The sequence below is a fragment of the Sinohyriopsis cumingii genome, chromosome 2 (assembly GCF_028554795.1).
Source record: "Sinohyriopsis cumingii isolate HCF-2022 chromosome 2, ASM2855479v2, whole genome shotgun sequence".
NCBI lineage: Eukaryota > Metazoa > Mollusca > Bivalvia > Unionida > Unionidae > Sinohyriopsis > Sinohyriopsis cumingii.
In genome coordinates, this window is record NC_142962.1 from 17,547,055 (window position 1) to 17,570,944 (window position 23,890).

Here is a 23,890-nt window from a genome sequence, read left to right on the forward strand (position 1 = left end):
TGTGACTGAAAAACATTTTGCTTTGATTTCTTGCTTCAGCTTCCACCATCTGTATTTCTGTAAGCTTGAAGTTTGAACTGGCATTTATTTAAAGGTATTGTCCATGTAACAAACAATGGTGAATAAAACAAAACTTAAAACCAATTCAAATGTGTCACACATACTTACTTAGCTCTTTTGTAGAGCTTTGTTGTGCTAAGAGCAAGGACTTTCAACACCTACAAAAAAGTTAAAATTCTCAGCATGACTACTGACGATTTGACCTCAGCCAAACCAGATGAGCATGTGCATTCTAAACAATACTGTCTCATTATTATGTTTGATTTTATGATCGTGTAACTTCTAAAGAAACATTTTATAGTGACATGTAATGATTTATATTTATAGGTTACTGCATTTGTATGGGAAAATATGAACGAGTTTTCGGAATGAATACTGCACAAACTTGTGAGTGCAGTATATCCTTCCGACAAAACGAGTTCATATTTTCCCATACAAATGCAGTAACCTTTTTATTATATGCTCATTTTTTTATTCTACCTAAGGTTTAATTATATAAACAAAATACACTACAAGAAACAATGTAAATGAATGAATGCCGTTTTTCCAAAAGAAATACACGAGCGCAGATTTGACATTACAAAATGACATCATTATTAATGCGCACAGAGCTCCGCCCAGATAAATTTGAACTTAGTCGTGCGGTCGACATAACTTTCGAAAGAAAATGGCGTGCCTAGTTAAAATTGAAATTTGCAGTCATATTGTGAATGAATGCACATTGCAACAACTTTTCCATTTGATCTGGAGTGAATATATTTTGGTATTTTGTTTCGATTCGACAAAAGTTTGTGATTTTGGACTGGATTCATCTGTGTAAATTATACATGAAATACATCGGATTGAAGTGGCACATGAGAAGCTTGTTTACGTCTGCAAACGTGTTTCTATTTCTGTCACTGAATGTTTGAAATCATAACGTGGGAAAAATATGAAGTCTTTCAATTGCAATTTTCAAAAAGACGCTGTGGAATTTAATGTGTATTTCATTTTGAGTGCAGTAAGGAGGATGCAATTGCACTTATCATCAAAATTACAGCACACTTTTGAAATGTGTAATCCAGATTGAAAACCTATGATATGGCTCATGTAATTCGGATTTGCAGAATTAAGAAAAAACATTTTGAGGAAATTCAGGATGTAAAACTGTAAGTATATTTTATTTTGCCATTCTTATCACAAGATAAAGAAGACAGTATATGCCTTGTCACTTGTATGTTATTTGTAAGGACATAATCATCCGTCTTTTATATACTGTAGCTAGCCTAAATCCGTAACATTGTATCAACGCGGAATGTGCCAAACAGCTGGACTTTTTTCGCAGTACAAGAAACATGTTTTAGTTCATTCAGAAACAAATTTAAATAACCACAACGTAAAGAGCCTCTTACGCGAGTGTATATGATTTGTTTACAAATCAAAAGTGCTGGTGTCTGTATCATTGTTTGTTTACAATAGAAAGTAGTTCATTCACATGAATGCTATATGTGTATTGTCATGCGCGTTCAGTATTGGGGAATATTGAACGATTCGAACAATGTAAAGTTAACAGGGAAAAAAATGAGCATATAATAATCAATAATATTTGATAACCATCAAGCTTTATTGAACTGAAGACATAGGTCCTGCATGACTTTCATTCCAGTAAGAATATGACAGACTCACCTGTTCACAACTGACATACTGGTTCACTGGTACCACAGGAAATGGCTGTAACATCTGGTATGGTGTCTTGTAGACCATATTCCTTGTATCCCGCTCCTACATGAAAAGATGATTTATAACATAATTTCCTAACAAGCATCATACATAGATATAAAAAGCAGTTTTAGGATTCCACGATTATGATAATAATAAAAATATCTTGCACTAAAGTAATGTTGCATTGTAAATAAGTAACAAATATAATAGAAATACAACCAATAGCCTAGCCGTTTTCTGTAATTCAACATGAAACTTTTTTCAGAATATGTTTTACAGCAAGAATAAACTTGTATCTGAAGGCTATTTCAATGGCAACGGGAACAGGAATCACACAAGTCTTGGAAGTCAACCCCAATATAAGTTTAATTTATCAGACTAGAATCACACAACATTGATAGGTTATCATGGAAATACTAGACTCACACAAATCTTACAGAATATCATGGAAATACCAGATACAAACAAATCTTATAGATTACCATGGAAATTATAGACTCACTCAAACCTTACAGATCACCATGGAAATTACAGACTCACATAAATCTAGTAGATTATCATGGAAATACTAGACTCACACAAATCTTACAGAATATCACAGAAATTATGGACTCACACAAATCTTGTAGAATATCATGGAAATACCAGACACACACAGATCTTACAGAATATCATGGAAAATATAGACTCACACAAATCTTATAGATTATCATGATAATTTATTAAATTTTAGTTTATGCACAACTTGATGATGTTGAGTTGTTGTAGGAACACATTGCCAGTGTTCCAATGGGGTTTGCATTAATGACTACATCAGGGGTTGTGCCCTTATGTTGTTATGGGGCTACCATTGGATAGGATATTTTTTCCCCCAATTGGATACTCATAAGCTATACTAATAATGTAAAGGTCATGCCGTTAAATACATTTCTTTTACAGTTTTAAATAGGAAAAATATAAGAATATGTTTTTCATGCTGGGATCAGCCTAGCTATATTCTACGAATCTGGGATCAACCCAGAATACACTCTTATGCAGGGATCAGCCTAGCATTAATTTAGTTAAGATGGGATCAGCCCAGAACACATTAGCATGCTGGGATCATCCTAGCACATAGTGTATTTTGGCTGGGATCAGCCCAGAATACATTCAAATGCTGGGATCAGCCTAGCACAGATTTTACTTAAGCTGGGATCAGTCTAGCACAGTCCACGGAAGTTGGGATCAGCCCAGATTACACTTTGATGCTGGGATCAGCCTAGCACCAATTATCCTTGGGCTGGGATCAGCCCGGAATACACAATAATGCTGGGATCAGGCTAGCATAGATATAATTGAAGATGGAATCAGCCCAGAATATACTTGAATGGTGGGATCAGCCTAGCACCAATTCTACTTGAGCTGGGATCAGCCTAGATTAAAATAATTGAGCTGGGATCAGCCTAGCACAGTCCACAGAAGCTAGGGATCCGACCAGATTACACTTTAATGCTGGGATAAGCCTAGCACCAATTATCATTGAGCTGGGATCAGTCCAGAATACACTGTAATGCTGGGATCACAACAATTGTGTAGATTATCATCAAAAGTCTAGACTCACACAAACCTTGTAGATATCATCGAAATACTATAACCACACAAATTTTGATAGGTTATCATGGAAATACTAGACTCACACAAACCTTATAGAATATCAGGGAAATACAGGATATACACAAACCTTATAGATTATCATGGAAATTATAGACTCACACCAATCTTGTTGATTATCATGGAAATTACAGACACACACAGACCTCATAGAATATCATGGAAATTATACTCACACAAATCTTATAGATTACCATGGAAATTACAGACTCACACAAACCTTATAGAATATCATGGAAATACTGGATATGCACAAACCTTACAGATTATCATGGAAATTATAGACTCACACAAATCTTGTAGATTCTCATGGAATTATAAACTCACACAAATCTTACAGATTATCATGGAAATTATAGACTCACACAAACTTTATAGATTATCATGGAAATACTCACACAAACCTTATAGATTATCAAGGAAATTATAGACTCACACAAACCTTATAGATTATCATGAAAATTATAGACTCACACAAACCTTATAGATTATCATGGAAATATTCATACAAACAGGGCTGAGCAAATCCCATAACCCGACATCCCAGACTAGTCATGTTTGAAGTCGGGCAAGTAAAATTTTCCAAGTCGCTAGTCCGGGACAAGTGCTTTTTAAAAAAGTCTGGCTAGTCCTTATTTTTGTGCTTTAATCACTATATCTACCTTTATTTGGCCAATCATGCCCTCCGGGTGTACTGAATACTTGATTCTACTCCTCTTCATGTATACATTTACATCCTGTTACCATTTGACTGCATATTGGGCTAAGCGACCAAATTATCGGCAAATCAAAACATGTCAAACAAAAGAAAGCCAGTATGATCAATTAGCAGTGTTGTAAGTGGTTTTGTTGCAATGAGTTTACTCAATCTAGATCATAACCAGCGGCTCACTATGATCTTAATCCAACGAGTCAGTGTAATTAAATTAATGAAAGGTACTTTACCGACATCAGTGTTGGTTTCCTTTATGAACTGATTAAATGACAGTAATGAGTCTTTAATTTATAATTGATTATAAAGACGATTAACTTCCACGTGTGATATTGTGTTTGAAGTGAAACATTTATGCTAATTAATGAGCTGTTTCAGTTCATATTTAAAAGAGAAATTTGATCTTATGATCACTTTAGAAGTAGTTGTCAAGCAAGCTGATAGTTACTCTGCGGATAAAATGAGTTTGCTAAATTATTTTCGCAAGGAAGGTAATAACAGCGATTCGGAGAAGGTAAATTTGTTTGAAAATGAAGGGATAAAAAGTAAGATGGATATTGAGTGTGCTTGTTATCCCTGTCTTGAATATATGACTCGGAAGGTGGCAGACATGTACATGGACATATTTTCAAATCCATGAGCTAAAACATATATACATGAACCTGAAGAAGCCAAATGTATAACAGCCAATGTTTTTAAAAATTAAATTCTTTTAAGAAATAATTATGTTGTATATTATTTTGTTTGTTTATTTCTAAGGATTAAGTACATACGTTTCATCAAATCTTGGCAAGTGATTACCATTTTGGGACCAGTGAAAAGTAAGGTGGGACTAGTGAAGAGTAAGGTGGGACTAGTGAAGTGAAAGGTGGGACAAGTGAATTTTCTGAAACCACTTGTCCTGGACTAGTGGTTAAAAAAAAAAATTAGCTCAGCCCTGACAAACCTTATAGATTATCATGGAAATTATAGACTCACACAAATCTTATAGAATAATATCATACATATATCAGAATCATGCAAATTTGATAGATCATGGAAAGTTTACTGAAGAAATCAATATCATATCGTTTACAACATAAAATAAAACAAGTACTCACAATTATTTTACTCAGAACTGCTGCCATGCCTGTGTCTTTCTCTTAATACAAAGGAAAAAGAAAAAACTAGCATATAGCACTGTTAATATGTCAGACTAATCATGAAAATGTCAATAAAACAATAAAAAAAAAAAACTATCTGTGGAATTTCTGAACATATGGGATTGCACAGAAAAATCAGTAAAAATAATGATAAGTTTAATTCAGTCTGTAAAATTTTCACATGAGGAAACTTTTTTCTTGAATAAAGACTGGATTACAATTCACATGTACCAGTTGATTCTTACCATAATGTTTCATAAGGAAGTTGTTCAGTGCCTTTTGGTCACTTAAGCTATTTGGTTTCTTATGCAGTACACATGTACTTCAATGACATGAAGTTGTTTAGCTGTTCATCCAAAGGCATGGTTCTCATTCTGTCTCAGAAGGATCATCACAACTATTTTACATTTCTCATTTTCAGAATCAAAATGAAACATCAGTCAATATTAGAAATCAATCAGTATAATTTAGAAAATAATTGGTGGGAGTATCCACAATGTGTCAAAGAGTTCATTAACTGGTGGAAGTATCCACAATGTGTAAAAGAGTTCATTAACTGGTGGGAGTATCCACAATGTGTCAAAGAGTTCATTAATTGGTGGGAGTATCCACAATGTGTCAAAGAGTTCATTAATTGGTGGGAGTATCCACAATGTGTCAAAGAGTTCATTAACTGGTGGGAGTATCCACAATGTGTAAAAGAGTTCATTAACTGGTGGAAGTATCCACAATGTGTCAAAGAGTTCATTAACTGGTGGAAGTATCCACAATGTGTCAAAGAGTTCATTAACTGGTGGAAGTATCCACAATGTGTCAAAGAGTTCATTAATTGGTGGGAGTATCCACTATGTGTCAAAGAGTTCATTAACTGGTGGGAGTATCCACAATGTGTCAAAGAGTTCATTAACTGATGGAAGTATCCACAATGTGTCAAAGAGTTCATTAACTGGTGGGTGTATCCACATTAACTGGTGGAAGTATCCACAATGTGTAAAAGAGTTCATTAACTGGTGGAAGTATCCACAATGTGTAAAAGAGTTCATTAACTGGTGGGAGTATCCACAATGTGTCAAAGAGTTCATTAACTGGTGGAAGTATCCACAATGTGTCAAAGAGTTCATTAACTGGTGGGAGTATCCACAATGTGTCAAAGAGTTCATTAACTGGATAAATATATAGGATCAAATACAGCTTCATACAAAAGATGAACGAAATGTAACACAGATAACTGATTTTGTTTTTTATTCTAAAATGAATGGGTAGTCAGTGGAGATTACAAAGCAGGAGAAGGCATGTTAAGTTCTTGGTACTCTAGGAATGATCTGAGCAGCAAGGTTTTGATCATTTTGAAGTTTCTGAAAGAGATATTGAGAGGAACTAGATAAAAGTCAATAACAATAGTCAAGTCTAGAAAGTACTAAAGAACACACCAGTGTTTTAGTGGCACTGACGGAAAGAAATTGTGAATGGAGCTGATGCATCCCAGCTCCAGGTATACAGAATTGCATATGTTCATGTCGAGAGTAAAACCTATGTTTCTTACTGATTGTGAGAATTTAATGATAGTGCTGCTAATACTTTGTTCAAGGTAAAGGATGAGAAAGTCTTTGCATGATGATCCAAATTGCTTCAGTTTTTTTATCATTCATCTACAGCTTGTTAAATGTAATCCATGACATCACATCAGAAATGCATCTCTCTATGCCTGGTAGCCTCAACTTCAGTTGGTTGACAAGATTTGTAAATGTGGATGTCATAAGTGTACAACTGTTGAGTCACTGGATGACAATCTACGAACCTGACAGGGGGTGAATGTACAGACTGAAGATAGGTCCAAGAACCAAACCCTCTGGAACATCAAAACATCAATGAACTGCACTGAAATGTTTGCCATTTATGGTGTGTCCTTTGACCCAGAATGACTTTATCACGAATGCCAAATACATGCTGGACATGGTGAAGTAATACATCATAACTATTGTGTCAAATACTACACCCAAGTCAAAAAGAGGGTTGGGGACCTATACTAACTGATCAGAAACCCCCGACTGACTCAAAAGAGCAAAAGGAATGTTCTGCTTTTTACCAAAGATAAATTTGCCATGTGTTTTTGTAGGACGTCATCAATATATACCACTGTCTTTGCTGATAAGGTTAAACAGAAGAGAGACATGACACAGTTGAAAATCTTGGTAAAAACCCATGGGCTAACAATGAGGTTGAATGGGAGAGTGCAGAATTGGTAAATGGTTCTTTGGAAACCAAACCAAATAAACTTGTGTGAGGATATGTGAATAGGAGTGCATTCAAAGACCACTCCCTCGATAAATCATGCCCTGATAACTCACGAGCCCACTTATAGTGTGGGGTTAGGCATGGATCCCATTTTTTAAAACAATAAATTACAAAGGAAAGCCCCCAATTTGTTGAACTTTAGGAAAATTGCAATCATAATTGGTAAATGAAACTTTGAAATATCACTTGTTTCATCATCAAAAACAGTAGATAGGGGCTGGAAATTTTAATCAACATTATGAAATTCTCAACATTTAATAACAAGTCATAAATTTTCTTTACATTTTCTTTCCAGAGACAGCAAAAAGATAATGTCAGAGAACTTTCATGTCAACACATGATATACTACTGCAGAAAATTAATTCTCAAATTTGGAAATGTCAGTATATTGTTGTTGATACTACACTACAGTTCCACACAAGGCCCTAATGAACTTTATTCTACTTAGGACTACCCCATACATAATCAGCAGCAACCATCTATGAGACAGCTGCAGGACTGCAACTACTGTACAGTAATCATATTGTTTACATCAATGTCCACTGCTGACAACCAAGTCAAATAAGTCTGTTGCAATGTTATTTTTCACTGAAGCACTGTTACAAGGATACAGAGCCATTTTCTATTTGACTATTATACATTCTGTCACACTGATAATATTAGCACACAATTAATGACTGGCTGAGATTAGACAACTGTAGATGTCACTGTTCTGTGCCATAAAAAGCAAATTTTTAAGCAAATTATGTTTCTCAGAGAATACTTACCCAATCACATTACATTGGGAATGTTAGCCTGCTACTCGTGAATCCAGCCCAAATAAAAGACAAAAAGCATCTTATCTGTCTATATCAAAAGACCAAGGGCAATAACTCTTGCCCAGTACCTCCCCTTAGCACTGCTAGTTTTTACCTGAATGAGATACTAATGAGGGTGTTCGCATAGCAGGGTGGTTGAGAGAGTTTTTAAATAATGTTATTGGGTAAGAAACATAATTTACTTAAAAATTTGTTTTCTCCTTTGAATATATTCCCCAATCACATTACATTAGGAGAATAAGGAGGATGCTGAGCATCCAACCTCTACCTCGGGTATCCATCTAGGGAAGAATCGCTGGATAACCCATGTGAACAATAACCTGCTCTCCTAATTACATAAGCAACACAACCTGGGGTCATTTGACCTCTGACCCTAAAATCCAGTTAAGAAGGTGAATACTGAAATCTTCTTACCTACAAAATTTCACTGTCAAAACCAGCGAAGCTAACAGGCTGTGTTGATTGATGTAGGTGGGTATAGTGGCCATCTGTGCTGCCACTACTGGACCAACCCGATTCAGAGTTGGCCTCTGCAAAGAAGGCTTGAGAAAGGTTGACTCTGCATGCCAGCCAGCAGCTTCAATTATATTTTGGATCAAAACATTGTGTTCAAATAAGAGGCTCGCAGAGATGGCTTAACGTTTCCGAGCAGTAGTCTGTGAGGTGACTCTGATCTGGTGAGATGTCAGATTACACAGAGCATACAAGCCACTTAGCCACAAAGCAAGGGTTTAAGGGGTGATATACTGTGTTCACGCATGCCACAACTTGTCTCTGTGCATTTCAAGTAGTACACATGAGCACAAACAGGATCTTGCATGGCTGCTGTTCTTGATCTATCAATGGAAGACAGTGAACGAGTGACAACTCTTTGGTTACTGACTGGCAGGTTGTGTCATGAGAACCACCAACAACTGATCTGAACTAAAGAGACTTTGGGTCAACAAAGGCAATGCAGACCTCTTACCCTGCATGCAGAAGCTAAAGCTATTAGGAAACATGTTTTGTATGATAGTGACTTTAGCAAAGTGTACACTAGAATGGATTTGAATCAAGCGATGTAGAAACCCAGGATTGGTTCCATTTTGAAACAGAGTGAAGACTCTGGTTGACTGAGATCAACAAGATCTAAAGTACCAGACAGGTCTATTTCCTGCCCAAAATCACATCGGTCATGATACCAGAATGTTTCCAATATCATGGAGTGGTAGCCTTTGATACAGATAGGGCCAACTGTTTCTCCTCAAAAGAGCTAGAGAAAACAAGTCATCCAGATGAGGGAATGAGGCATGCTGAGGGACAATGTTGGTATGGAACCAGTTCCTGAAAACACACACCACTTTCCCTCGTAAGTCTTCAGAGTGGACAGCATTCCTGCTCTTGAGATTCTCTCCAATATAATGTTTAAATTGTTTGTCTTGCAAGGTTGTCCTGATGAAAGCTGAGTGTGTAGAAGAAGACAGTCCAGGCTGGGAAGGAATACCCATGTCCATCATTACATACTGTTATTTCCACCTGGGACTTCTCCAGCAGCACTCCCTTTGTCAGCCAACCTGGGTTGCACCACTGAAGCAGGAAGGATTGAGTCTCAGGCATGACCATGACTGTTTGATCCAGGGAATTGAAAAGGAGTAACACTGTGTTTGCAATGTCTGCATAAAAGAGATGGCTGAGTGGGATCAATTCTGCTGCCACACTGAATAAACCCAGGAGTTGCAAAAACTCCTTGCTAAAACCACAGTTCTGTTGGAAATGGACTTGATCAACTTAATGATTCAGATTATGTGACAATGAATAAGTTGCACCAGATTCTAGTTGGTTAAAAATTCCAGATGGACAAAATTATGGGATGGACAGAGGGCTGACTTTTTTCACAGTTCACTAGAAAGCCTGGATGATCTAAATGATATGAATGATTACTACTTCAGCCTAGAATAGAACTTACCATATGTTTCTGGAGAATGTCATCAAGGTACATTGCTGTTGTTGTAGGTGACGTAGATTGGAACAGAGTGATGATGTAATCCTTAATCTTGGTAAAAACCCAAGGGCTGATCTTGAGGCCCAAGGGCTGATCTTGAAGCCAAAGGGATTACTCTGTACTGATAAAATGTCACAGTAAGCAAAAATGGAGAAAAAGTTCAGGATGCGGAGTAGAAAGGGATGTGAAAGTACGAGTCAGTCAGATGGAGACTGATGGCATATTCGTCCAATCGAATGGAGAGGCAGATTGAACTCACCATCCCCATCATGAGTTGGTTGAGGCAACCCCAGTCAATGATGGGTCTCAACTTGCTGTTTGCTTTTGGAAAAAACAACAGCCATGGGATTATGATCTTTGCATGAACTCCATCCCCTTTTTTTGCTGTTGTTTCTGATGAGTGACTATATCTCCTGTTGTAGAAAGGCATCCTTCTTCTGATCTGATGGTGCCTCCATGAAGAACGGAGAGGAGGAGAGTGGAGTTGATGAACAAAACTTCAAGTCCCTCTGCATGATCTGGATCCCCACCCCCATTCCAAAGGAACAGGGAGATCCAATAGGCTCAAATTTTGGTTCTTACAGCTTCTGTATGATTGCTCCAAGGGATCGATGTTGGTGTACATGTGACTAAGATTGCCTCTCCCCCTTAACCTCCCTTCACACTGGCTGAGGATGAGGGGTTCAAACACCCATGTGGGTTGAGTGGAGAGGTAGAGGGGCACTTCCTCAGCTTTCTGCCTCCAAACTTCCTCTATTCTTCCTCTAAAGCAATGATTCAGAAAGAGAGGGGTAAGACAAGGTTTGAGAGATCTGGATCACAGACATGCACCATGTTGTATCAGAAGTAAACTAAACCTTAAACCTTTATATGGTAAATTCAGAAATTGCTAGTCTTACTGTCCATTTCTTGCTCCATGTCGACATCACTATCAGCCTGTGCAGAATGTTGTTCTTTCTTTTCTTCCTGTTTGGCTCGAAAGCGGGATTTCTTTGGAGGAGTAGCTTCTGTACAGGACAAGCTGCTCGGAAGAGCTGAAAATAATCAAACAGAAGAATACTTACATATATTACATACAAATTTTCTTCCCTATCCAAGATGGATTTTGTCTAAAGAGTACTCTGTAATAGGGTGTATATAATAACATGTTGACTTGGAAGTGATCACTGTATACCACGTTGTCCAATAACCTTTAAATAATGTTCTTGATACTGAAGTTATTTTATAGTAAATCATATTGATTCTGAAGCCAGATAAGTTAAATAATGTCTACTTTTGAATCATCCTAATTTTCAACCAGGTTTTTGGGATCGACTGTGTCAGCCTATAAATTTCATTAGAATGATCTCAAGCTTATGGTTTGACTCTCCATATATGTAAATGTTTTAAAATACATATTACATAATAATTCTCTGTAATTTCAAGGGTCTATACATTGCCTCTATCCAGCCTGTGCACGTAAAATATACTAAACACATTGCATCACCGCTGCAGCATGTACATTTAAAAGATTTGAAGAACGCCAAGTCTGTGTTTCTATTGCCAGCTAGTACATGTAAACAGCTGAAGCAAGCCTCAGTCTATGGTGTGTACATCCAGCATGAACACGTAAAACAGTTGAAGAAAGCCCCAGTTCATGGTTTGTATATCCAGCATGAACATGTAAAACAGCTGAAAAAAAGCACTTAGTCTGTGGTATCTTTCTCCTGCATTAAAGTATAAAACAGCTGGAAAAAAATATTTATGGTGCCTAATGTACATGTAAACCAGTTGGAAAAGCTGTCTATGGTGTCTATGTTCATGCAGAACAGGTGAAGAAAGCTTCAATCTGTGGTATCTATGAACTGCTATAATTTAACAAAGGATAGTAAGTAACATTTTTATTAGCTATATTCTTCCTCACAATTATGCATCTTAATTAAGGCTCAAAATCAGGATTTTTTCCCCTCACTAAGCAAATGGATCACTGAAATATTTTACTGATCCTGCCTAAATTTCACTGATCCTGCTAACAGAAGACAATTTAGTTTCTAATTCAACATTTATTATTCAAGCTTCAGCTCAAAACAGTAACAACTATATTTGACTAACAAGATTCGCGAATGAAGTACCCTATGGAACTTTTGTATGTTTCCAATACTCAGTTCGGAATGTGAACAACATCTCAGCCTTTCGTAGGTCATATTTCAGCCACTTGTGTTCATTTTCACAGTATTTTGGTACATTCTTAACTCATTAATCCTTAATGTCACCTGGAAGCATGACGATGTAGTACCCTACTTCCGAGCTTTGTGGCATTAAGGTTATTTCAGATACGCCAAAGTGTGTCGTATTACAGACAAGTAGACTAATGTAGCTCTACCAAATAATATGGACTTTCAATTTGCATTACAAAATACAGCGGGAAACGCATAAATTTTGAGACCTGAATTTTTTACACCAAAAATGCATTGGTTGTCAGATTTTGTGTCCAGATTTGAGACCTCTGAACCTTTGCAAAGTAGGATAACTTTCAGGTCTGAGGTAAAAAAGTGGCCAAAAACAGAACAACTTATACCCGTTTGTACATGCACAAGTGAAATAGCCAATAAAAAATTACGTTTCTAACACAACTAGACATCCAACTAACTGAAAATCTCTTGAGAGCATAAGTATCTGGAGGTATTCAGAATTAAGCTCCAAAATGCATTTCCTAACCCCATTTCAGGCAAAAATGAAAAAATCTCTGGGGCTGAATGAATTTTGGTGACACAACCAAATTTGAATATTTCTTACATATTTGATCACTTGTACATCAATATTGTACATAAATTACAAAAACAGCCATTCCTTCATATTTTGTTAGAAATTTCCAAAAACACTGTTAATTCATTAAGCCCCAATGCTGCATGTAGGTGTGATGAGGTATTTACCATATATGTTGGGACACCGTATTTGTTGGGACACCATAAATTAATTTTAAAAGTAATTTTTTTGTGCACTGTATGTTCTGGGACACATCGTTTTTTTTCGAGTCATAAGTTGTGGGACACTTTTTAAATCATTCGAAAATTACATGTTGGAAAATGCACTCCAACTGAAATTTTATTTAAAAAAATATATAACTTTGTACTTGAGATAAAACTCTTTAATCCTCTGCAGCAGTGTCTCATCAACTCAACCCTTCCCCTGCACACATACGTTACATTCTTTTGGTAAATGAATATTTGTTTAGCTTTCTCATATCGTGAAATATTGTTAGAGGCAACACACCACCTGAAGCGGAAACTAAGCAAGGACAAAAGCCAGATTTTTTCAAATCTGCACTAGTTTTGCTAATTCTCACACTTCTGATACCCATCTTATCATCAGTCCATCCAGGAATGTGATCAAAGTACACTAGAGTTTCATCCATGTTAATGATCATATTGTCGGCGAAATGATCTGTTTCTCTTCTGGCCATCACAAATTCATCACGTCATTTTATTTTCTCCAAATCTTCTGGGTGATACTATATTGTGTAACTTTAAAAACTGTTTCATTGTTTCCCTTTATTTTCAACATTTTTGTGAATAATGGTGAAAAGGAACCAAAGTTAGCTTCCAAATCTCAGCCATCTTTGTATATTCAAAGCTAAAAAATAAAAAATCGGCACACTGAAATGAATCCATAGTTGGCTTCTGAGGCCAGCTTGCTTTGCAATAAAATAACCTTTGTATTGATATCTTTTAAAAAAAACTGACTTCAAGTCCAAAGTCGGCTTCCTAGGTCGGCTTGCTATGTAATAAAAATAACCTTTGTCTTTGATGTCCTGTCGGTAAGTTCAAAGAAGAAGTTTACTGCTGGCTGCCAGTCATGTTTATTCACCACCAGGGCTTCTATGTGCTTGGCATCTGTAGTAATAATTAATACAAAGGTGCACTGATGTCTGCGGGTAAATAGTAATGATACTATCGTAACCTGTGCTGGCAAAAAGATTGTCACTTGCACTCAAGTGAATGTGTTTTCAAATAATGATTTTTATTTGTGAGATACTGTCATACAGAAGACCTGGATATAAATTAATCCTGGCTACTTTGCACCTAACACCATGTCATGTGTGAATGGCAGTTGTCTTCAATATATCGGATGATTATTTCCCTCTCGTTTGCAAAATCATTTGCTTGTCTTCTGGCCTTCACAAATTAATCACGATTTTATTTTCTCCAAATATTCTGGGTGATGCTGGGTTATCGAGATCTGTGCACAAAACACTATATTGTGTCACTTTAAAATTTGTTCCATTGTTTCAATTTATTTTCAAAATTCTCGTGAATACAGTTGAAAAGGAACCCAAGTTTGCTTCCATATCTCGGCTGTCTTTGTATATTCAAAAAAAAATGGGGCTCACTTCACAGAATCCATAGTCAGCTTCCGATCTCAGCTTGCTTTGCAATAAAATAACCTTTGTACTGATATCTTTTGCAAAATAAGTAACCAAAGTCGGCTTCTGATATCGGCTTGCTTTGTAATAAAAATAACCTTTTGTCTTTGATGCCCTGTCGGTAGATTCAAAGAAGGAGTTAACTGTTTGCTGCCAGTCGTGTTTATTCACCACCAGGGCTTCTATGTACTTGGCATCTGTGGTTACAATTAATACAAAGGAGCATTAATGTCTGCCGATAAATAGTAAGGATAATTTTGTAACCCGAGCTGGTGAAAAGATTGTCACTTGCACTCAAGTGAATGTATTTTCAATTAATGATTTTTATTTGCGGGATACTGTCATAAAGTAGACCCGGATATAATTCAATCTTGATTATTTTGCACCCAAAACAGTGTCATGCGTGAATGGTGTCTTCAAGATATCAGTTGACTATTTCCTCTTGTTTGTGATTTTGTTGGCTCCAGTTTTCAGTCAGATAACATGTTCAAACCCTTAAGCACAACCACACACAATTGTTTCTCAATGTTCATGTCAATGAACAATGTGGTGTGTGGTATCAGACATAATTGATACATGCTACAGTATGGAAGCCTACGCTACATATATGGATTTCGTGGACATATTTTATTCTTTAATGCTCATGTTGAAAAAAGGAATAAATGATAACAACGCAAGGTTAGTTTCTTTCTTTTCATTATCAATTAAGCAATTTATTTATCTATTTTATTGCAACGTATGGGGGTGGGGGGGAAGCACACATGCAATACAAATTTATTTAGTTTCTTAAGTCTTGGGACATATGACCAAAGTAAAAAAAATGTTTCACCATAAGTTCTGGAACAGGAAAAAAAAGTATTATTTTTATCGTGTCCCAAAATATACAGTAAATACAGTACCCTACTTCTGAGCTTTGTAGCGTCAAGGTCATTAAGATACACCAAAGTGTGTGATATTACAGGCAAGCAGACTCATGTAGCTCTACAATGATACCAAATAATCTGGACTTTCTACTCATACGACAAAATTCCGAAGGAAACACATAATTTATTTAAAAAATGTGCCAGCTATTGAAACCGGATTTTGTGTCAAGATTTTAGATTTTTTGTCTTGAGATCTAAGGCAGACCAATCTGAACTGCACAAGGACAGGGGTACCTTTGCAAAGAGTAGAATAACTTTGAGGCCTGGGGTAAAATGTGGCCAGGACATGAAAATGATGGGTCCAATAAGCAACAACAACAAAAAATCCAACTTTTACCCTTCTGTACATGTGCAAGAAAACTAGCCATTAAAACAAAAATCTCCGGAAAGTATATTTATTTGGATGTATTCAAAATTAACCTCCAGAATGTGTTTCCTACCCCCATTTCAGGTGAAAATGACAAAAATCTCAGTGGCTGAATGAGTTATTCTCTTGATCATATTTGCAAACTCTTGTCATCATGAAATTTCATCGATTTCAGTGGCAACAGCACACTTTTCCAAATTAACTGTCACTGCACAATGCACTGAATGTCTATCAACAACAATATCAATATTAAAACACACTGTTCTGGATTATGCATTAAGTCAATGAAATTGACCTTTTCTAACTGATCAATAGTACCTGATACCCTAAATCTTTTGTAAGAAATTCAGTGCTTTGAGGCATTACAGCTGGCTAGTTCCACATGCAAAAAGACTGTTCTGACAATAATCACTAATTAACTTAACAAGTGGCTGAGTTGTTTAACACCTGTTCATTTCACTGCAAGCATTTATTATACTGTATCAAGTGTAAGATGCTGGTATCTAGTAAATTAACATTATTTAACAGATCAAGTTAATTCAAACTCATGACCGCTTCAAAACCAATCTGAGATTTCACTCACTGTCCATCTGTACAACATCTCTTGATTTATCTGTACTGCTTCTCTCTGCCTCCAGACCATCTTGTCCCCTTTTTTCCCCCGATTTTTTAATGACCCTGGCTGCTGATGGATCTTTGGCTGCCAGAAACTCATCCTGTATCCTCAACAAATCCTCCTCAGTCTCACCTGGACTCGGTCGCTTCAGCATTTTCACCTGTGAAAAGTTATCAACATTTTGTTTTACAGTTATGTTGCAGTAGTCTGGATTATATATAAAGTCCAATTAGTATAATTGTTTTTGTTGTCCAAAACTCTGTAACTGATTATTATAAATGTGAATAGGATAGGATTATCATGACTCAAAACAACGAGTGGTAGTAAAAACTTGGTGAGGCCATCAGTTGTGTCAGTAGATGAAGAGAGGGCATCTGTTATGTCAGTAGATGGAGAGGCTGTTAGTCATATCAGTAATAACAAGCCATCAGTCATGTCAGTAGATGAAGAGTGTGTGTGTGTGTTAGACCAGCAAGTTGTTCTCCACCTTTTTTCTTTTGTTTGACTGGCAGCCAACTTACTGGTCTAGCGTGTGTATGTGATTTGGATTTTTAACACAGCATTAACAATTATTCAGCCATATTGATATGATGTCTGCAGTCTGGAAGTTTATAGTTATGTCCAGCACTGGGAAATCATGCCACAGACATGTAGCATCTTGTCCCACCCAGTCACATTATCCTGACACCAGGCCTGCCAGTCCTAACACTAACCTCTTAATGCTGAGCATCAAGTGAGGCAGCTGTAAGTACCATTTTTATAAGTCTTTGGTATGACTAAATGATGTCAGCAGATGAGTGTGTGTGTGTGATTTGGATATTTAACGTAGATTTAACAATTTTTCAGTCATATCGCTAAGATCTCAGCAGTGTGGCAGTTTATAATGATGTCTAGCACTGGTGCATTATGCCACAGACATGTAGCATGATGTCCCACCCAGCAAAATTATCCTGATACCAGATAGACCAGCCCTAACACTAACCTCTTAACGCTGAACGCCAAGCGAGGCAGCTGTTAGTACCATTTTTATAAGGTGGATGCTCTAACCACCAGACCACATGAGCAGTCATGTCAGAAGATGAAAAGAGGTTATCAGTTGTGTCAGTAGATGAAGAAAAGGAATCAGTTACAGTGTCAGTACCTGAAGAGAAGGTATCAGTTGTATCAGTAGAGGAAGAAACAGCATCAGTTGTGTCAATGTATGAAGACAGGGCATTGGTTGTGTCGGTGTACGAAGAGAGGGCATTAGTTGTGTCAGTAGATGAAGAAAATCAGTTGTGTCCGTAGATGAAGAGAGGTCAGTAGATGGAGAGAAGACCATTAGTTTTGTCAGTTTATGACATCATAACCATCAATGGTATGCTAACCAATACATAACACTGATAAAGGGATTTATGGTGCATCATACTGATTGCTTATTTTTCACTTTGATGAACTCACAACAATATTTTCATATAAGCTTTTTTTGTATTAAAGGATGCTAATTATCTAACTCCACTAACCTGCATAACTATAAAGAATTGTTTAAACAAGTAAAATTTCAGATATGTAGCTGAGTTTTACACTGAAAAAGAACATTAATGAGCTATTCTGCAAACTTTGGAAATATCAATATCACCCCATTTCTACTGTATATACCATACTTTCTCTCTGTATTCAGATAAAAAAGTAAAACACCATTTCATTAAATGTCAACAAAAATCTCCAGATGATCTCAAACTCCAAGCATCCAAATCCACACAATTACTGGCTATTCAAGTCATAAAGCAAGAACTCACACTGTACATGTTATGAATGAAAACATACATTACTTGCCCTCAAGTCATACAGCAAGAAATCACACTGTACATGTTATGAATGAAAACATACATTACTTGCCCTCAAGTCATACAGCAAGAAATCACACTGTACGTGTTATGAGTGAAAACATACATTACTTGCCCTCAAGTCATACAGCAAGAAATCACACTGTACATGTTATGAATGAAAACATATATTACTTGCTCTCAAGTTATACAGCAAGAAATCACACTGTATGTGTTATGAATGAAAACATATATTACTTGCCCATTTCATCCAAATCATTTTAATCTACATAAGAAACACAAACATAACAGAAAGTACAATTGAGCTCATGAAGCAAGAAACTGATATTTTAATCCTGTACCAGCATCAACTGTATAAGGAAATATACATAAATATAACTCAGATTAGTCTAAAAGTCAGTCAATAAATACATTTTTAAACATCTGAAATGACAAAATGAATCTTGTTATTTTCGAGACAGTCAGTGTAATAAACTTTTATAGCCATTTGGTTTATGCAGCCAGACAATGAAATTCCAATACAGCTTAACTTGCCTTAAAAGTACCTAATAAAGTAATCACATACATGGCATACTTTTTGGGGTCCCTAAAACCAAATTATTACTGAAATAAACCTCTGTTAATTTGTCTTAAGAGACAATATTTGTAATTTCCCGGAGATAGGGGTTTAAGACAAGTTTGACTGAATGCAAAATACATGAAGAGGACCATATTTGTTCCATCTGAGTAAGATTTACCCCAGGAAGTATGACCTCTGTATCAAATGAAGATCTGCTTTGTGTTATGCTATTTATTAAATAAACTATTATTAACTGAAACTAGTACCTATATATAAGGAACTGGTTATTTATTAGATAAACTAATGCATACATATAAGCAAATGGTTATTTATTAAATAAACTAATGCTTAGATATAAGACCGCTCCAGTGGCCTAGTGGTTAGAGCGTCCTCCTCGGATGCGGGAGGTCCTGAATTTGCTGGGCGCTCAGCATTAAGAGGTTAGTGCTAGGACTGGTTGGCCTGGTGTCAGGACAATGTGACTGGGTGGGATATCATGCTATATGTCTGCGGCATTATGCCACAGTGCTAGACATCACTATAAACTATCACACTGCAGACATCATAACAATACATGTATGACTGATGTTTGCAATACACATGCTAATAACACTTTTTTAAAATATTTGTTAAAAAAATAAAAATTTCTGGGCATAAAATAGCACACAAAAAGTTACGATCTCACTTTGATGTGCTCTCTTATGCAAATCACTGAAATCTACATGATTATTGGGTATATAAACGAATGATGCACATCTCAGGGTATATCTTTCTGCTTGGTGTTAATATTAATTCATGTAAACATGAAATGGGTAAGTCAAATACTGTACTATGCTTGTTCTTCTGCAATGCGATACATTGCACAGCTTTAGAATAACAAGTTTATGCTTGTTTTGCACCTGCATTTTCAGTCAAGTGAAACAATAAAATACTACAGTGATGTGAACTGAAATGAGCATATTAAAATAAGCAACTGAAGGTTTGTAGCAATGATTTACTTTTAAATAAGGGTAGTACCAGTAAATAATATAGTTACAATGCAATATGCAATGGATTTAAATTTTCACGAGTGAAGGTGATACATATATGTGACTATTTCTTTGAAAGGAGTTGTGATGGCCCAAAATCTAAGGATTTCTGGCCTACCATCATATCATTTTTATCAACCAAAAGTAAAAGTTCTGACCGTAACATCATTTTGATGAAGGGTGGTGCCTTGATTACTGACCAAACAAATGTCTGAAATTTTCAGTGAGTTCTACATTAATATAGCAAAAACCATTGGGTCAAATTAACATTGCAAAAATAATGAGTCCAATGAACCAATAGATAACATTACTATGCACCCTAATATACAAGCTATTCATGACAATCTACTACATGTATCTGAATAATGTTCAATTCTCAAACTGAAACCTGCAGTGCCAGAAAAAGTGTACCAAATTGTGAAAGGGCCTTGATCAAAGAAATCAATTGGCAATGACATTGTACATGTATCTCCTAAGATTCTCAAATAATGTGCATCAGATTTATGTTCAGAAAATAGCATACTTTATAATACTTGTGTTGACAAAGGAAAATTTCCAGATCATCTTAAAGTGTATGTAACTACAGTTTACAAAAAATCTGACCCTGTGGATACAGGGACCATAGCAACAGACCTTGCCCTTCCAACATATTTGAAAGGCTTCTATTTAATCAGACCCAACTGCATTTTGATAATATTTTTCAAAACTTTATATTCTTTTAGAAACAGGTATAAATGTCAAATAATTCTGCTTAAACTAGCGGAGGACTGGAGGGGTGCCCTTTACAATGGCTCCATTGTTAGGTGCAATACTAATGGACCTGTCCAAGACCTTTAACAGTCTTCCACACAAACTCATCATTGAAAAGATGAAAGCCTGTAACACTCATCAGAACTCAAATTAATTAAAAACTATTTGTATAACCAAAAACAATGCATTAAACTGGGATATTCATAGAATAACTATGATATAGCCTCCAAAGGAGTATCACAAGACTCAAAACTAGGACCTCTCATATTTGAAATCTTTACATTTTCATGCACAAAGCAAAGAACACAGTATAAATATACTGATAACACTGTATCTTAGATTCATAAAGATCCAATTAATGTACAAAATCAGAACAAGAGGCTGACTGAATGGTTTGCAGCCAACAGTATAAAGAAACCCTCCAGAATTCCAAGCCTTTCTTATTGGCAAAAGCACATAAAATTCAATCAGAATGAAATATCTTGTGAGTGAAACTCCTTGGAGTAGATACTGATTCTCAGCTAAATTTTAGCAAACACAATATCTAAGATCTCTCAAAGTGCAATAAAGCATGTAAATATCTCAACCACTAATTCAGTGAAATAAGGCTTACATTATCTAAGATCTCTCAAAGTGCAATAAAGCATGAAAACATCTCAACCACTAATTCAGTGAAATAAGGCATACATTATCTAAGATCTCTCAAAGCGCAATAAAGCACGTAAATATCTCAACCATTAATTCAGTGAAATAAGGCTTACATTATTTAAGATCTCTCAAAGTGCAATAAAGCATGTAAATATCTCAACCATTAATTCAGTGAAATAAGGCTTACATTATCTAAGATCTCTCAAATTGCAATAAGGCATGAAAACATCTCAACCACTAATTCAGTGAAATAAGGCTTACATGATCTAAGATCTCTCAAAGTGCAATAAAGCATGAAAACATCTCAACCACTAATTCAGTGTGAAATAAGGCTTACATTATCTAAGATCTCTCAAAGTGCAATAAAGCATGTAAATATCTCAACCATTAATTCAGTGAAATAAGGTTTACATTATCTAAGATCTCTCAAAGTGCAATAAAGCATGTAAATATCTCAACCATTAATTCAGTGAAATAAATCTTACATTATCTAAGATCTCTCAAAGTGCAATAAAGCATGTAAACATCTCATCCACTAATTCATAGAAATAAGGCTTACATTTTGCACCCATAACACCTCTTTAAGTTGTTCATCTTCTTACTTTTTTAATCTATCAATTTTAACTTTTTGCTCCGTTTTGTTTCCCAATATCATATTTCTTATCCAATATATGCCCTTCTGTGTTGTGATTTCCATATTAATGGCTTCTCTATAATGCATTATATTTTAATGCCTTAAAAAATGTACATTTGAATGCTATATAATGTTGTTATCTTTAAAACGTGTGCACTTTTGATATCATTGATGCTTTCTGTTTTTAAAATCAATAGGAGGTACATGTACAAACAAATGGAAGGGAAAGCTACTATGATAGTTTACCTAGTCATACAATATAAGAAGTCTGTCCCTGATATTTAAATTGTCTGGATGTTGCATCCAAACAACATCAATATCATGGATGGGTATCTTGCACTGTAGGACATCAGTTTACTTAGACCACTGATTTTAAAGAAAACAAGTTGAAGTGCAGTGTTCTGCAATTGTATCAGTCATTGCTAAATTGCTGTAGATAAGTACTCCTGCCATAAGATCAAATAATGAAATACTGACAGGGCTCAGGAAAACCACCAACCCTCTCATTCTGACATAGTAAAAGCTTTACTATGTACTCATCACTGGCAGATGAGTGCATTTTCTATCCTACACAAGTGTCTTAAGTTCAATGTTGTTTAACATATGCTGTGCGTCAGTTATAAATAATCTGTGACAAATGTACCTCCTTGTTTTAAGTTAAGCACATGTCAAAAAGGAAACAACTTTATTTTATTTCACACAGGTAAGCTTGATACTAAAATTCAAATATTATGACTATATAATATTGCAGTTTCACACCTAGATCTCAATTTCCTAATGTTCACATTTAGAGTGACACTTTTCAGTCAGAGATACAGAGTATGAACATTTTTGTGACTTTTCACATCATCATGCAATGTAACATTTGCCCCAGCCATTACTTTCAAGACTTAAGTTTTATTGTGTCTATGGTCTTAAAACTAAGTAAAAGTATGAAGTGTAACCAATGAGGCTGAGTAAAATTCAAGAAATAATTTATTTCTTTTTCATATAAAGTGAAAATTCAAAAGACACTTAAAAGGTTGTAAACTAGATCAAAAATAATCCTAAATGTCCAATCACAATTCCAAAAGTAGAGAATGTTCCAAATGAATTTAAAAAGTCTGAAATGTCTTCATGAACCAGAATGATATAATCCAGAATGTCAATGTGAAAGAATTCAAATAAATCTCTCAAAAATAATGTGTTAATCCAGTCCAAAAGCACTTTAGTAATTCTTATCAAGATTTAAATAATTCCTTTAGAATTATATCTGAATACAACTACAAATTCTGATCACAGACTCACAAAGACTAATTAAATAGGAATGATGATTTTGTTTACAAAACCCTGTTTTAAACTTGATATACAGTCACCTGACCTATAATGCAACAAAATGCCCTGAAATTCCCAAGATGTGGGTCATTTCAAGTGGAAATTTCCATCATATTATCAAAGGATTTACTTCCAGAACATTCTAAATTCATAAACTAGGTCAGACTATAACTTAAATTTTAAAAAACATTGTTTACCATTACCATTGACTTAATGGACCATCTACAATCATGGACAAATGTTAAGCTCACAATATACTGATACATAATAATTGATACATTATTGTACCAAAGAGAAGATACCAGCAGATATTTCTAAAATCATGATGTTACTGTTCCCAAGAAAACATGCCAACTTATATTCAAAATGGGTATTTTAAACAGTCTCAGTCCATTCCCACTAACTTTTATGAAATGCATGTTGTTGTAATCAATTTATGAAGTAGATGATGTCAAGGATACACC

The 23,890-nt window shown here is 35.6% G+C and overlaps 1 protein-coding gene across 1 annotated transcript in view; it reads right to left on the reverse strand.

The window, feature by feature from the left end:
* The window catches only part of LOC149804393 (RNA polymerase II-associated protein 1-like), a 43,361-nt gene that overhangs the window by 16,024 nt on the left and 3,447 nt on the right, over positions 1-23,890 (reverse strand). The window contains exons 3-6 of the mRNA XM_089932282.1: positions 16,635-16,827; positions 11,259-11,393; positions 5,224-5,264; positions 1,726-1,821 (exon numbers count right to left, since the gene is read on the reverse strand). Of these exons, the coding sequence (XP_089788408.1) occupies positions 1,726-1,821; positions 5,224-5,264; positions 11,259-11,393; positions 16,635-16,827 (465 nt within the window). The remainder of the gene's footprint in view (positions 1-1,725; positions 1,822-5,223; positions 5,265-11,258; positions 11,394-16,634; positions 16,828-23,890) is intronic.